The following is a 17,500-nucleotide window of genomic DNA, read 5'->3' as shown; positions in this document are numbered from 1 at the left end:
GCAGATTAATGATTGACTTGCCCAAGGCCACACAGCAGAAAAATGGGCAGAACAGGATTAATACCCAGGTCCTCTGACTCTCAGGCTTGTGTTCCTTTCGCTAGGCCTCATGGCTCTGATTTGCTCCTTGGGGATTGATAGTGGAGTTTGTGGTAGCCGTCCCTGGCTGGGTACATTTGGGTCGTAACTTGGAGTTACATCACGATTGTAAAATATTTGGATTTTCTTTTGTAACTAAAAGTAGAACAAAACTACCATTTTTGTTGGGGGACAGGGTGGGATTTGACTTTCAGTGACTTTGGTTCAGGGCTGTGAGTTGGCCTTTGTTGTGAAAATAGACCTTTGACAGTCAGCGAAGCAGGCAGAGACTTGGAATTTGAACTGGATTAGGAAGCATTATTGTATTCAGATTAAAACTTCAACATGACTTTTCCGTTTTAATGAATTGTGTTCCTTATGGACACCAGCTATAGGTGCTAAGGACCAAGAAAGACCACAGATTTTGTCCATAGTTTAGACATATGCAGACTTATGGAATTGCAGTATATTTCAGCTGATAGGGCACATACAGTAAAAACTAGCCCTTTCTCCCAGTGTGCCCCAAGTACTTGAACTACGTAGTAACAAATGTCCATTTCCATAGACTGCATTTTTAGATGAGTGGATTATCAGGGTACAATCCTTTGTTTTACAAGGATATACGAAACAGTCATCTTCATTTTTTTTCTGCACTTTCATTCATTCTATCGTCTTCATTTAATCGCATTTATTGAGCGCTTACTGTGTGCAGAGCACTGTACTAAGCGCTTGGGAAGTACAAGTTGGCAACATATAGAGACGGTCCCTACCCAGCAGCGGACTCACAGTCTAGAAGGGGGAGACAGACAACAAAATAAAACATGTCAAAACCATATTTTCAGCAATGAAATTTCTACTTTTGGCACCTTGATGCACTTATTTCAAGTTGGGAGTTTAGAGGCCAGTTTAAAATTATATTCTGTCAAGGGTACATTTCTTTAAATGAGGGTAAGTCCATATTATCTGTACCTCATAGAGTCATTTCTAGTAAACAGCTTTAAAAACACCTGGAAGGATGTGGCTGGGAGAGAAGAGATTTAGGTGGTGGGTGAGAAGGAAGTGGTAAGGAGAATCCAGAAACTTAAAGCAAATCATCCTTCCTCTTTTAATTCTTGATGAGATTTTCTTAAAATAGTCTGATTTTCAGTTTGATAGAACCCTGATTTGGCAGCCGAGAACCTGGATTCACGGGGGGAAAACGTGGCTGTAACATGTGGTACTTGGATGTAAAACAACTTGGACCGAACCATTGTTTCAACTAGCTGTAATCTGTGTTTGAGCATTGATTTGGCCACAGTTTTTAAAACTTTAGGATGCAAGCTATAGTTAGTGTTCCTGTTTTAACGCCGAGTGTGCAAACATCTTTTTACTCTGATATGAAAGTGTAATTAACTCAGAACTGATTCATCTGGTGGAAAATTGTTCATGTTTTCTCCCTTATTGTTTCGTTTTTTAAGTTACTGCTGAATGTATTAATGTGTATTCACAACTGAAGGTTGTTGTTAAATCTTTGTTTCATTCTTTCAGGGTTATAGCTAAGAAGTCAAAGTAGTTCAAATGTATTTGAAGATTTAGTGCTGTGTATGATTTCTTGGAATCCTGAATTTCCTTCTGCAGTAAAATTGTGGTTATTAAACATTTCTTTAGAACACAGGATGTGTACCATATACTTAAAGACTGTTATGGCATATCTAGTTGTTTAAAAAAATGGAACATTAGGTCTTTCCAAATGAAGGTTAAAATGGTTTAGCTGGTATTTAAACCACCTCTTCTCATAATTTGAGGATGTGTTGTAATTGCTGAGAGAATTAAAGCCTCGTGGAAACACCCTGTCTGGGAATCAGGCAACCTTGGTTCTATTCTCAGCTCCTCTACTTGCCTACTGGGTTACCTTAGGCAGATCAGTTAACTTTTCTGTGCCTCTTTATCCTCAGCTACCTGTTCTCCCTCCCATTTAGACTGTCAGCCCTATGTGGGACAGGCACCTCCTTTGGTAGGCATGTTTTGAATCTACCCCAGTGCTATGTATAATTCTTGGCACTAAGTAAGCACTTCACAAATACCACAGTTATCATTTGAAGGTATCTCTTCAGCCCCACTTAAGAGCATAAAATTACATGCACTTTAATCCAGTTTAATCCAGTAAAATACCTAATAAATACAACTGATTCTTCATGGTATGTTTAAAGTATATCTTTTTGTTTAAGAAAAATCGTACATTGTATAAAACATGAGACAGTATTCTGCAAAAAAATGCAAGGAAATAGCACTTTGCACTTGGAGCGGCACTTGGAGTCAGTGGTTATTTATTGAGTACTTCAATGTGCAATGCACTATACTGTTTGGGAGAGAGTACAATGCCATAGAGTTTGGAGACACCTTCCCTGCCCACAAGGAGCTTACAGTGTAGAGTACACCCAGCTTTGAAATGTGAGAGTTGTGTTCTTTCATAACCCAGCGGTAAGGAAAACCTCTGCCTAAGTACTCCCCAGATCTGCTGTCGTAGCACCTCGAGCCCATAGGATTTGGAAACACAGCATTGATAGTTGAATCGATGGCCCGGCCCAGAAATATGAAGCTAATTGCAACGAAATCCTTTGGAATGAAAAGTAAACGTGAATTTGAATGGTCTTTTGTTCCTGTTTTCTGTGATTTCCTGAATAAAATGCTTGGTTCATCTATTAAAAGCCATCACAATTATCATTAAAAAGCAGTGTAAATTGCCCTTTTGGCCACAGAATTCCACTGGATTCAGCCCAAATGTAAACAGATACTCTATTTTCTAGGTTTTTTTATGACTTCAAAGAGATAGCATTAACAAAGATTAGGAAAAATTTTAGATCAGAAATATGGAGAAAATTTTGGAGGTTAGAGAAGGCAGTGAATTAAAAAAACTTGTTTTTGCCTTTGCTGCCCCTTGTTTCTATCAGATAATGTGGAATCTTGAGTCTTATAGGAATGTGATACCAAATTGCCATTTTGGGTGGCTCCCCAACCTGCCCCACGCAGAGACATTAAGGCATTAAAACACAGAACTGTTTAATAGTTGCCCAACTCTGATTCTGCCACCAAGTTCCTTCAACGAATCACTTGTCGAGCTTTTCTTCATCTGATAGGGTTTTTAAAAATGTGATTTACAAGAAATATAGTAATTTTAGGGACTCCATAGAGCCCTTGAATGGCTGTGCTTAGCAAGTGATTTTGGGATCTTGTATGTAAATGATGGGGTATGTGTCTAAGGATGAATTTTTAAGGTTTAGGGTGGCTTAGTGGAAAGAGCACGGGCCTGGGGAATAGAGAACCCGGTTTCTAATCCCAGCTCTGCAGATTGCTTGCCATATGACTTTGGGCAAGTCACTTAACTTCTCAGTGCCTCAGTTTCCTCAACTGTAAAATGGGGATTAAACCCTACTCCCTCCCATTTAGACTGTGAGTTCCAAGTTGGACAGGGACTGTGTTCAACCTGATGAACTTGTCTTTCCCAGTGCTTAGAACAGTGCTTGACACAGAGTAAGTGCTTAATAAATACCATAACCATAATGTTAGTAATAATGCTGTTTTTCTGTTTTAAAATTTTAATTTATCAAATGTAAGAATGACGGCAATTTATCTTCCCACCCAAACCCTGTCCTCCCTGATTTTCCTGTCACTGTAGACATCACCACCAGCTTTTCTGTTTCACAAGCCTGTAACCTTGGTGGTATCCTTGCCTCGTCTCTCATTCAGCCCACATTGATCTATCACTAAATCCTGTCGATTCAACCTTCATAGTCATGTAGTGCTTAAGATAGTGCTTCTCACATAGTAAGTGCTTAACAAAGACCAGATAATCCTGGGCTGAAGAAAAATTTTAAAATACTGATTTTTAGTTCCCTAAATTACTGAAGCATAAAGTGGCCAAGAGGCCCTTCGCGCAAGGTACAAAAAAACCGAGGCCTAAAGCAACAAAATGATTTAATTGGCAAGGGGCAAAGACTAACTCTTGATCAACAATCAATCAATCAATCAATCGTATTTATTGAGCGCTTACTATGTGCAGAGCACTGTACTAAGCGCTTGGGAAGTACAAATTGGCATCAACAGATCAACAGACCTGCTGAGTATAAATGGGTGAATTTAACACTTCTAAGAATGAAGTCATTAACCACACGTATGGACCACTAACATTTCTGCTTCATTTGAAAATATAGTTCATCTTTAATTTACCCAACATCATAAATTCCTACATGATTTCGGAGTCAATAGGTCAGTCAATGGAATTTAAGTGCTTAGTATGTGCAAAGCACTGTACGACTAAGAGCAAGCCCAAAGACAGATGGTTTTTGTTATTGTTGTTATCTCTAGGAACTAAACTTAATCCTCCTTTTTAGTTTATTATTCAGTTGTAAAAAATCAATTAGCATGGCCTAGTGGAAAGAATGTGGGCTTAAGAGACAGGTGACCTGGGGTCTAATTCTGGTTGTCTTTTGCCAGTTGTGTGACCGTGGGCAAGTCACTTCACTGCTCTGTGCTTATAAGAATTAGGGATAAGGTACGTGCTCTCCCTTCCCTTCAGATTGTGATCCCCATGTGGCACAGGAACTGAATCTGTGCTGATCATATTACCACAGCATTTAGTACAGTGTTTGGCACATAGTAAGTGCTTTACAAATGTTCCAGTTTTTGTTATCCACATTTCATATGCTTAGTAAAGCAACTGGTGATATTGTAGATCAAAGATATTCCTTCAGGTACGTTTTCCCCCTACAGCTAATTGTTTATACTGAGCTCCACACTATGTGGTGTTGTAGCAATGAAAGACATCAAGACAAATCTATTTGGATGGTCTGCCATCACCTCAGACTTAACATGTCCAAAACAGAACTCCTTATCTTCCCACCCAAACCCTGTCCTCCCCGATTTTCCCATCACTGTAGACATCTCCATTATCCTTCCTGTCCTACAAGCCTGTAATCTTGGCATTATCCTTGCCTCATCGCTCTCCTTCAACCCACATATTGAATCTTATCACTAAATCCTGTAGATTCAACATTCACAGCATTGCTAAAATCCTTCCTTTCCTCTCCATCCAAACTGCTACTGCACTAATCCAAGCACTTGTGCTAACCCAGCATGATTACCGTATCAGCCTCCTTGATGACTCCTCTGGATCCTGTATCTCCCCACTTCAGTCCTTCCTTCACTCTGCTGCCTGGATTATTTTTCCACAAAAACGTTCAGTCCTTGTGTCCCCACTCCTCAAGAACCTCCAGTGGTTGCCCATCCACCTCTGCATCAAACAGAAACTCCTGACCGTCGGCTTTAAAGCATTCAGTCACCTTGTCCCGTCCTACGTCACTTAGCTGCTCTCCTACTACAGTCCAGCCTGTGCACTTTACTCATCTAATGCCATCCTACTCACTGTACCTTGATCTCTGGATCACCCTCCGTCTTCATATCCTAACAATTTCTCTCCCATCTTCAAAGCATTATTGAAGGCTCATCTCCAAGAGGCCTTTCCTGACTAAACCTTCATTTCCTCTTTTCCCACTTCCTTCTGCATCACCCTGATTTTCTGTCTTTATTCACACCCTTCCCTCAGCCCCACAGCACTTATGTACATATCTGCGGTTTGTTTATTTCTATTAATGTCTGTCTCCTCCTCTAGACTGTGAGCTCATTGTGGGCAGGGAATGTGTCTACCAACTCTGTTAGATTGTACTCTCGTGAGCGCTTAGTACAGTACTCTCACATGGCAAGTGTTCAATAAATACGGTGGATTGATTGATTGTTGGGCTCACTTGTAGGTCACTTCAGCCTCATAAAGATCACCCACATTCTGTTTACCAGGTGGCCAAGGTTTGTAATCTGTCAGCAAGCATTATGTGTAATTAATATAAAAGTTTTAAGTTTTTACATTCTTTTTTTCACCCCTGTAATGTGCTATTCTATGCTTGGGCCCATGGGTGTCTCTGCCCCTGGGCATGCCATTTATTGAGGTTTCTGGACTTCATGGTAAAATAAAATAGTAGTTTACCTCATGCTGAATTAATTGTGAAACTCAGAAGGATATTTGTTAGGTATTTGGTGTGTTTAGATTCCGTGGTCTCTGTTTGAGAGTATTATCACAAAGAGTGAAGGTTATACATTCTCCTGTCATCTAGCTGGTCTTCAGGTGTGAAGATGGTACTCCTGACTGTGTAAGCTTGCAGGGGAACCGGCCTGTGCATTACTGACACTCTGATCCTCTAATTGTAAACACAGTGGTTTCAGAGGAGTGTGTACAGCACAGCTAAGCCTTAACTTAAGAATTAGATTTGGGCCAGCTCTCGCAAACTGGTAATTTTGTGGGGTTTTTTTGGTTGTTGCTGAGTTCTTGTAATAACAAAGACTTTGAAAAGTTGTAAAATGAGGTAGAAAACAAAAAAGAATTCCCTGGAAAACAGTAGTGACTTTTTATTTTAAGCTGGAATTAATCTTTGACCCAGGGAGAATGCAAGAGCTAAACAGGCACATTAGGTATTCGGCTACTACATTCTCCCTGCATCAAATGCTATTTGAAATATGCCCCACAGCCTTAATGTAGCCTATTACTGTAAATATTAATGCCATCTTTTTGGGGGGCTGGGGATGGGGCAGGAGTGGTTATATTTGACAGGTGTCTAAATTGTGTTGCTTGGGAAAGGGTGGAATGTTTGCCAATTACATATCACAGTTTTCCAATATCATATAGAGCAGCATTCCAGTATTACCTGCAGCAGTATTCCAAAGTCCCTAAATGTTTCCAGTGCTGCTGTGTATAATATGGTGGGTAGGGGAGGGCAGGTATTATAGGCAGCATTAAAGGAAACCCTGGAAGACCTTGGAATCACTTTGGCCAATTTCCATTCTGTAGCCTTATTCTGCCTCAAAAATGTTGCCGACTTGTACTTCCCAAGCGCTTAGTCCAGTGCTCTGCAAACAGTAGGCGCTCAATAAATACGATTGAATGAATGAATGGATTATCATTATAATTGCTTATTTACCTCTTGAATCTTTCAAAAGCATTGTTCATGCAAATGAAATCTGCTGCCTTTTAGTTTCTTTTTGTTTGTGACCACGTGACTTGGGGTGGTTTAGGCCCCACCCAGGCTTTACGTTTCTCTTTCCAGTCCCATTCCTTGTGCTCATTTTCTAGTTCGGGTTGGGCCAGAGACCAGTTTTGGATAACAGGTGAGTATTGTTGCCCTGTGTAGGCAAAAGGAGAATTCGCATTATTTCTAACCATTGAAGAGTGTGGAGGGAATTCTAATGCAATGTAGTTACTTTAATGTAAAAATGTGTTAACTCTTGTGCTAGCAAACAATTTATTTCAGAGCCATTGTACAAGTGGAGCAAGAACAATGATTGGATTACTGACTGACATATCTATTCAAGGGTGCTGTTTAGTGTTGCTGCAAGGTGGAGTTTAAAAAAATTGCATGTTGAAAAAAAAATGTCTTCAACTTCTTTGTACCTGGTAGAAAATGAAGCCAGACTTACCCGCTTTGTATGTTTTAGGTTGGCAGAAATTCGAAATATTACTAAAGCTTGCATTCTTTTGCTTTAGCTTTTATTTGATCTATTTCGTTCAGTCTTGTTACTGATTTTTCCAGTATATTCTCCGTTCTTAACTTTGTGGCTGCTAATCTACTGAAAAAGGTGAGTTTTTATGAAGCAAGAATTGCAATCACTTAATATTGATGAACATTAAACTCCTTTGCATAAAATAGAATTATGAGGCAGGCTGTCTAAAAGGAGCTATACCATTCTACATATCCCCTAACATATTGTAGTTCAGATCATCTGTTTTGCTATGTTCTTAAATGTTGGCCAGAATCTTGGCGTGTTGCCTATGGATATTAAATTTGTAAAATATTTTCTCTCTACTATTCCGCCTCAGTGAGCCACAATTTTCCTCTCACTTCAAGTCCCGGCACAATGAGCTGTGTTGGGCAAGGATGTTTAACTTTGGTGGTTCTTCTCTTCTCTTTCCTAACTGATTTACTGTTAACATTTTTTATGTAGTGAAGATCATTGTCAGTGCACTTGAAGCAGAAACTCTGTGTAAAAAAGTTCTTAATTGTTTTCATATCAAACCTAAGTGTATCCCATTGTAGAGTATTGGATTAAATATGGACAAGTTACAGCTATGAGCATATGTTGAGCATATATATGTGTGTTTGGATGTGTTCATGTTTGCTTTGTTGAGGAATATGTTGAGTGAAGTAGAGAATGATAATGAATGATAATTCTGAAACCATCCCAAAATAAGTCTGAAAGTGATGACTGCCAATAAATATCTTCTGTAACTATATAAAACTGAAATGAAGTGACTTAGCTGGCCATTATTTGGATAATTAATAGGTAAAAATTCTTCCACATTCCATTTCCACAATAACTCAGGGAAATCATTTGGACCTCCTGAACAGAAGTCTGAATAAGGTAACAGAAACTCCCATAATGGCCCACAAAATATTTTGGTATGTTTTTGAATTATTAGAAGTGGCATTTTCTAGTATATCATGTGTCATACCTGAATATGGGGCTTATTTCTGTCCTCTTACACTATGGGCTTTGGGAACACTGTGAATGTTACAGTTGTTCCAGTTATCTCAATTGTAAAATGAACACTTTCTCAACCTAAGATTTTGAGTATTAGAAGATTGATAACTTTTAAGGATGAATCTGTGCTGTTGAATGTGAATTCCCTAGCTTTTGAGGGAGAGCAATATCTTCTGGCTCTCCCAAACTGCTTCTCTCTGGATTCCCCCTTTCCCTGTGAAAGAGAATGTGCCAACTTTCTGCACGAGTTTGCGAATCAGGAAGCCCGTGTTCTAATTCCAGCTTCACCATTTGCCTGCTGTGTGACTTTGGGCAAGTCATTTAACTTCTCTGTGCCTCAGTTTCCTCATCTGTAAAATGGCTATTCAATCCCTGTTCTCCCTCCTGCTTAGATTCCGACCTTCGTAAGGGAAAGAGACTGTCTTACCTGATTATCTTATATCTCTCCCAGCACTTAGTAAAGTGTTTGGTATGTAGGTAGTGCCTAGGAAATATCACGATTATTACTGCAGTTATTGCAACTACCACTCCTCTAATTTACCTTTACAAGGATCCTGGGAGGCAGAGTGGAAGGAAAACAGAGCTGCTGGTCACCAGAAGCAGGATTCCTGTGAGACCCACGAGGGACTGTTTGACTGTTTCTAATTCCCAACTGTGTATCTCTCCCAGCACTTAGTACAGTAGTGTGCCCACAATAAGTGCGTAATAAATGCTATTACTACTGGTGCTATTAGCCTGAGAATCATAGGGCCAGTAGGTGATCATTCTCAAAGTTACTAGACCTACAAAGGGAAATTGCATTTATGACCCTTCCCAACAAACTTCCCTTCTGGTATAGAGGAGGGACTTAGGTGAAATATTTTTATTGCAGGACACCTGTTAATTTAAAGTCAAGGGCTGGTGTTCTAAGGCAGGAGGAAGAGCAACTGGGGTGGTTGTTAATGAGTTGCCATTACTGTACTAATAAACTGGAAGGTGTTGGTGATTTTTATTTGATTCCCATTCTATGTGGCCTTTATATCCCAATCTAATTTACATAGTACTGTTAAAACCACCCTCTATTTAGGACTGGAGTTCTCTCTTCTCTCTCCTCTCTTCTCTCTCTCTCCCTCTCTCCCTCCTCTATGTCTAACTAGTAGACATTTTAAACTCGGCCAGTACACCTAAATCATTTTTGTTCTCTCATTTGCCTCCCTCTTAATAAAATTAACCTGTCTAAATGGCATCTTGAATTGTGTCCTGTCACACAGCAGTGGCAGCATTGATGCTTAGGTCCAGAATAAATTATTTAATCTGGCAAGGAAGTTTGAAAACCATTATGAGGAAGCACCCAAAGGTGACTTGAGAGCTTTCAAATGGAGTCCAAGATTTTCTGTGTTACTTAATTCAAAGATGGTGGCACCCAAACCGGAGTTCTCTTAAGCAACAGAGGTTGTCACATATCATGCAATCGCACCCTAAGCCAGCAGTTCTCACTATAGGACTTAATTTGGAAAGTATGCAGTGGGCCAATTCCCAATTGTGTGGAGGAATATTTCCAAATTAACATAACATTTATTGCTTTGCAGTTAATATTGACTTGATTTCTTGGTACTTTGTTTAAGGTTAATTCTCTTCAAACAGATGAACGGTCAGAATATTCCTCGGAAGAATAACAAGTTAAATCTTTTGATACATTATCAATTTTTTTGTTGGCTTTTTTTGTTTTATTTTTTTGAGATTCAAGTCCCTCCTTCAAAAGGCCACCAAGAGTTGGTGGATCTTTGGAGAATGAATTTAATAGCCTTCACCAAATCAACCCGATGGCCTTATTGGAAGATTTGGTTGGAGGTGAACCAGAAAGTGAGCCTGGAAGTGATCCAGCATATTTGAGGCAGAGCAGGAATCTGACTTTTCATCGTCAGATCCTTGGAGAAACTTGCGTGTGTTCTATCTGGTATTTGAATAAGCACTAAATTAACGTATTGTGCATTTGAGGAAATTGCACTGAAATAGTTCACATGATTTTATGGACAATCTGTTTTCTCGTGGATATTAGTATTAAGCTGCGTAAGTTATTTTCAGACAACATATGGTAACTGTTGCCAACCAGAGAAGGAACTATCTGTTGAAGGTTTAAACTAATTGAATGGCTTGCTTTCATTAATCATGAATTTTACTTGTGCATCAAGGAGCAGATTGCTTTAACCTGTTTTCCACTGAAAGGAAACTGTTAGTAGAATGTGCACTCATTTGGGGTACCTTCCTTGTTTTCAAGTGTTTTGGTTTTCAAACTTAGTTTGTTAAAGGTATTTTATATTTGAATCACTGACCTTAACATTAGTAGCACAGCTGAACCTGGGAAGAAAGCACAAGACATTGAATTTAACTAGCAGCCAGGCAGAGGTGTATCATTTCATATTTCGTGATCTAAAATGGAGGCAAGTAAGTGTGACAAATTAAAAACCATAACTTTAAAAACTCCAATGGCGAAAGAAGTCCAATATCGTTGAGTTGTTTTTGTGCTTTGAAGCATGTATTGCATCCTTGTTGCATTTGTAAATGCACATATGTATAAGGCTTGGTCAGATACTTTAAAAGCTTGCTAAACTGAAAGTCTTTTCAGTAGTGAATTGCTATACCTTGTAACTGATTTGAAATATTTTCAAATGTGTTTTTATCTAGAGAAACTGTCCAAATATTACTGTTTTATTTAAATGGGAACTATAAAGTATTAAGATTGATAGGTTGACTGTGACAACTATGTTTACTTACAGAGAGAACAGGAAATGAGAATGGGTGATATGGGTCCCCGTGGAGCAATAAACATGGGAGGTAGGGATCTGGAGCAAAAGGCTTCTGAAACTTACTTGTGATTCTTCGGGACTGTACTTACTGTTTGTAAAAACTGTATAAAAGTGACAGACTGACTCTATGGAATGTACATTTAATGGTAGAGAATCTTGTGCATTTGCTTCCTAAAACAGGGCAAATTGCAGTCATATTTTGGTATATCGTTTAATTTGGGTAAGAACATTGGGAAATGAACGAGGTTTTGCAAGTATCAGTTGAGGTAAATGTTGCATCAGTTAAATACTAGTACATATTGGATCACTGTAAATACCAAGAACTTTAATTCTAATTTTGTACATTCATTAATATGGCTTACCTTGTATCAATATTGCTATTTTAGTGGTATTGGTATGGCTCTTTTCAAAAACTGAAAACTATATTTCTGAATTACAATGTACCACCATCTATTCTGGGGAAGTTAATGGTGGGAAGTCTAATAGTTTACCATTTAGTTATTTTACCATTAATACCCTTTTTATTTATCTTGAAAGGTCTGTAAAGTATTATGATGAGGTTTTTAGACAATAGCCACTTAGTATTTTTCCCTTCTTTGCTAATGCTTAACTGAACCCTGTTAGGAAATAGATATTAAGGAACAGTGAAATGTAAGATATTTTTTGACTTTCAAAACATTAATTACTGTGGGCACTTGGAAGAAATTCAAGGGAAAATAAGTTGGAAACATTTATGAAATACAAAATTGAATTGTATACAGTAAAGAACACAAACGAATGTGAATGAACTTTAATCCAACATGAAGCAGATGCACCCAACATTGTATTGCCAATTTAAGATAAATGCAACCCAACAGAATACCCATGTAAAGTTATGATCTGTGCAAAGAGGTCTAAATAACAGTTAAACATAATGGTTATTCACCCATAAAGTTTTTTTTCTTTTATCATCTGAGCTTGAATAGTGTGTAAAGGGGAAACAATCAGGAGGCCTTACTCTAAAGTCCCTTTTCTTTGCTGCCACCTCAGTTATGATGAGGCAAACAAACCCAACTCTCACTTCCCCACAGATAATCTAAATACCAAGTAAGAGGTCCTTCAAATCATTTCCTTGTTGCTGACTTCTTGTCTCAAGAAGAAGTGTGCTCAAAGCTCCTCATGCAGTCATCATCACTGTCATCACCTTCATCTAGTGCAAATAATCCATGTGACTTTGGTGCTGTGTTTTAGATGATTTCCAAGAAAAGTTGACTATTAGACTTCCATGTTTTGTAAAGCAGAGGCCAGCTTGCTAAAATGCCTAGAGTGAGAAACCAGTGAGGTGCTTTACCAGTTCAGGTATTAAAAAGGAACAAGGATATCTTCAGGACAGGTGTCATATCCACTCTCTACTATCAGTTGCTCTCCCAGGTGCTTAGTATACTGTGCGGGCACAGAGTAAGCGTTCATTAAGCACTAGTGATTTATCGATTGGTTAAGGAAATATGGAATCTGACCATAATCCAAAGGGCATCCTTGTCCTGAGGTCCTTTGAAGAGTTGTAAAACTTTGGTTACACCTGTTGGCTAACAAGTGCTATTTAAATAATATTTTAGTCAGTGATACAATTGAAACGGATGTAGGAATGTGCATTCAAATAGAGAGTTAAAAGCCCAAACCTAAGATCTACACCAGAAAACCCCAGACTAGATCACTGACCACACTTGTCCCAGCATACCTGCCTGCCTAGCTTAATCGGGCTGAGGACTTATATCCCACGTGGCTCAGCAGGACCTTATGGATGTTTTTGAACACCTGAAGCTCTCACCAAAGACTGACGGTAATGCAGATGATCTTAAGGACACTTAAAATTCTGTTTCCTCAAGGCCATTGGCCTTTCTGATAGATCTAGATCCCGGGGTGGGTTCAGACAAGTGACCCTAGCCCCACTGCATAGTCGTATAGTAATTAATAATAATAATAATAATAATAATAATAATTGTATTTGTTAAGCATTTACTGTGTCAAGCAGTGTTCTAAGAGCTGGGTAGATAGAACAGTGCTTTGCATATAGTAAGTGCTTAATAAATGCCATTATTATTATTATATAACAAGTTCATCAGGTTGTACACAGTCGCAGTCCCACGTGTTGCTCACAGTCTGAGTCCCCATTTTACAGATGAGGTAACTAAGTCACAGAGAAGTTAAATGACTTGCCCAAGGTCACACAGCAGATGAATGGAAAAGCTGGGATTAGAACCCACGTCCTTCTGAATCACAGGCCTGTGCTCTTATCCACTAACAAGGTTCAGGACAGTGTGTTCTGACGTGCTTACCTATGCTTTAGTACATGTCCCGTCACTTGTCTCAGCACAGCTAAGAGATGACAGAAAATTAAAGTGGGAAGAGATATGGAGGGCTTACCTTAATTTGTCTATGGGAGAAGAGTTTAAATGCTAAATGCCTCTTTGCTCCCTTTTCTCTCTCTAGTTCATGGTTTTATTTATTTTAGGAAAGTCAGTCTTTTAAGTTATGTGTAGTTAGTGAAAAATTATATAAATAAAAATTAAGTTTTCCATCCTTTTCCCTTTTCAGATGGTATTTAAACGCTTACTATGTGCCAAGTACAGTACTAAGTGCTGGGGTAGAAACAAGCTAATCAGGATGGACACAGTCGGTGTCCCACATGAGGCTCACAGTCTTAATCCTCATTTTACAGATGAGGTAACTGAGGCCCAGAGAAGTTAAGGGATTTGCCCAAGGTCACACAACAGATAAATGGCGGAGCCGGGATTAAGGACCCAGGTCCTCTGGTGCCCAGGCCCATTCCCTATCTGTTGAGCACACTTACCATCAGATAAAATAAAAAAAAAAAGCCCAGAGGCCGAAAGACTGTTGAGTGTGGCCCATGTAAAGTGGCATTGGATAGTTTGTAAGGAGCCAAAGACTTTTGTATTCCCAATTGATTAAACAGTGGGTTTGGTAAGATGAATTTTCAAAGTCAATGTGGGGGGCGGAAATGTTTAAGGGGCTAAGTCGTCATGAAGATTGACTGACTGTATTTGAGCTTTTTCAACTTCCAATTCAATTCCTTTCAAATGGTCTAACCCGACTTATTGGGGAAGTAAAAATCAGGAATTACTTTCTCACGGAGACTTTTACTAGTCAAAGTCTTTTTAAAAGGGGTTTAGGGCTTTGTTTGGAACTGTAAAACAAAACAAACACTCAAAGCCTGCATTCATCTCATCCATAGTTGGTCTGTAGCACTTACCTTTATTATATGAGGTTCTTAGAATCTTAGTTGCATTTCATTTTTTAGATAAATCTTGCAAGTCGTGTCTTGAAACACACACATTAATAACACACACATTAATCACTCATTCTATTTTGATAATCAAATGGTCATTGTTTTTCGTGTACATTTTCTAAAAATCATTTATTGGGAAACATTTAAGTTGTAATTTTTAAAAATATATTCTCTATGGAACCAAAAAAAATCCATTTTCAATATCCTAATTTGAATCAACTTTATTTCAGTATTGGTTACATTTTGCATAACTAGTCATAAAGTCCCCCAGGAACTCTTTCCTGGTGTTTTCCATAATGGCTCTTTGAAATGTCTCCCTTAGAGAGCATATCTTTTCAAAAGTGGGTTCATTGTGAGAAATGAAATAGTTACTTTGTGTTTAAGAAGATATATTCTTTGAATCAAAGTTAAGGAACTTTTATAATCTAAAACTCATTTTTAGTCACTATTCTTTTGACAAGGTTCACTGTGTACACAGTTACACTTTATTCTCAATGGTGCCGTAACTAAAATGGCCTCCTTATGAAAAACTAGGCCTAATTACATTGGAGTTAATGCACCTGATGCTTTTTGAGCATTTATGTAAACTCTCTGCAACACTCCCTTGGAAATGTATTTTGTAATTTGGGTAGGGAAGAGAATCCATTTGCCTTTTGGATTGTAGATCTTGGGTACTTGAGGCAATACTCAGGCAAAAGAGACAGATTTCAGCACGAGTACTTAAACCGCATGTGCAGTCTCGAAGTAAAAATGATCTTGAGCCAAAGAAATTATGCATAGTAGATCTCTTAAATATTGTAACGTGATTGTTAATGCTTGTTAAGATAGGACAGCTCTAAGTATAGATTGTTTTGCATAGATGCGTTTAGCCCAGCACCTGCTGGTAACCAAGGTCCTCCTCCAATGATGGGTATGAATATGAACAACCGAGGAACTATCCCAGGCCCACCTCTGGGTCCTGGTCCTGCCATGGGGCCAGATGGAGCTGCCAGTCTGGGAACGCCAATGATGCCAGATAATGGAGCCGTGGTAATGTATCATACAGCTTCTTTATTTCCCGCATAATTCTGTCACGAGACACTCTGCGCCAAAGATAACTTCACACTTACTGTAGAAGAGCAGCACTTTAGGTGGGGAAGCCAAAAAAAATTCTCGTTCCATGGAAAACAAGGAACGGCCTCCGGGAAAAAAATGGTTTTAGGACACTAAAACATTTCGGTACGGAGAGATGCGATGAATCGGGTACCTGATTCAGTAAATCTGAATCGTCTTTGGGATTTTAGAGGATGTTGCATTCTATATTCGTGCAATAGCTAAGAACACGGGTTTTTTTGTGCCTGTAATTTCTCTTCGGTCAAATGCCGTGATTTCTAGCTTTAATGGGCCAGCTGGCTGTCAGCTTGGCTGTATTTCATTCAGTTATAAAAAAAAATTAATTTGGTCCGGGGCCCATAAGAACCTGTCAGTGCAGGCGGCCTTAATTTGTAAGGATTGTAACAACATTTAGTTTAAGCCCGAATCACTTCATGAATTTTAAATCGGGGTATTAAAAGTAGTAGAGAATCTGACTTCTACCGTCAGAATAAAATTTAAATGCTGGCTACTTTTGCTGATATGAATATTTGAAATGGTTCAGTATTACTAAACCTGGTGGCGAGGATTAATTTAGGGAACACCATTTTGTGTTTGGTAGCATAATATAGTGTGAAGGTATCTTTGGGTAGGTTCAAATTTTAAGTTAATGTGCTTCAAATTTTGATGGTTTTTTTTTTTTTCCTTTTGTCATCATGGTTAAAATTCCACAAAGTTAGCTAGTTGTTTCCAGGAACATTGGGCGGTTAGGAGGAGAAAGATAGGTCTCATTTTATAACACTTGCTGAAGAATGGCCAAGTGAAGTTTGGATAGAGGAAAAACTTTTTAAGGAGGCATGTGTGCTAGTTTGAGAGTGAAACAGATTATTCCCACATTGGGAGTTGGTGTATGCTGTAACCATGATTTAAGTGAAGTGTTCCATGGCAAAATTGGGAACTGTTAACCCTAAAATAATTCTGTTTTGTGAAGAGATTGGTAAAAACATCAGCTCTGTACTGTGAGTAATATGAGCAAGTACAGTGCCGAACCACAATAAATTGTTTTGGTTTTGGTGGGCAACCATATGTACTGGGTTAATCAGTTTTAATATACATGGAACTAAAGGCAAACATTTGCAATGAATTGAGGGAGGGTGGCCTCTTTACTCTCTAGTTGAGCATGTGATGACATTTTTATGTGTTTTATAGATTTGAATTCTGATGTACATTGGCGTGGCTTTCTAAAAATCTTTTCTCCCCTTCCCGTCTACCCTAATGCCATTTTACATTTCAAAGGCTAATGGGATTTTTTTTCTTGTGGGTTGTAACATATAATTACCCAGAAAATGAGAAAGCATTTGACTTCAGAGGCTTGTAGTTACGCCTTCTGTAGCACATTAGCTTAGAAGTCTTTTTCAGTAATTTGTTTTTATTAAGAATTATTCCAGAGCAGCTTAGATATTTTGCAACCCCGTAACATGAATACTTTGTTTTGTGAATCAATACCTTTTTGCTTCAACAGTTTTATAGTACTTTATAGAGTAAATGACAGTTTCAATTGACGTAAATGTATGATGCCGCAGCCCAGTTTTTTCTTGAGTTGCAAAATTTGTGACCATTTTTCTCTGGTCGAATCTGCACACAGCCCTTTTCTGGAGGGAGCATTTCTTTAAAAAGCATGTAATTCTGGAAAAAACTAAGTTGGATACAATAGTTC

General features: G+C 38.6%; 1 protein-coding gene across 7 annotated transcripts in view; it reads left to right on the top strand.

The window, feature by feature from the left end:
* The window catches only part of PSPC1 (paraspeckle component 1), an 85,097-nt gene that overhangs the window by 27,648 nt on the left and 39,949 nt on the right, over nt 1-17,500 (top strand). For 2 of the 7 annotated variants that reach the window (XM_038761965.1, XM_038761963.1), the window contains exons 7-8: nt 11,397-11,454; nt 15,572-15,741. The exons of 4 other annotated variants lie outside the window; for them this stretch is intronic. In XM_038761965.1, the coding sequence (XP_038617893.1) occupies nt 11,397-11,454; nt 15,572-15,741 (228 nt within the window). Of the gene's footprint in view, nt 1-10,244; nt 10,311-11,396; nt 11,455-15,571; nt 15,742-17,500 lie in introns of those variants that run through there. One more of the 7 variants, XM_038761969.1, reaches the window with a different exon arrangement.

This window comes from Tachyglossus aculeatus, chromosome 20, assembly GCF_015852505.1.
Source record: "Tachyglossus aculeatus isolate mTacAcu1 chromosome 20, mTacAcu1.pri, whole genome shotgun sequence".
Taxonomy (NCBI): domain Eukaryota; kingdom Metazoa; phylum Chordata; class Mammalia; order Monotremata; family Tachyglossidae; genus Tachyglossus; species Tachyglossus aculeatus.
Note: the sequence above shows the minus strand (reverse complement) of the source record. Positions and strands in the feature narration are given on the sequence as shown.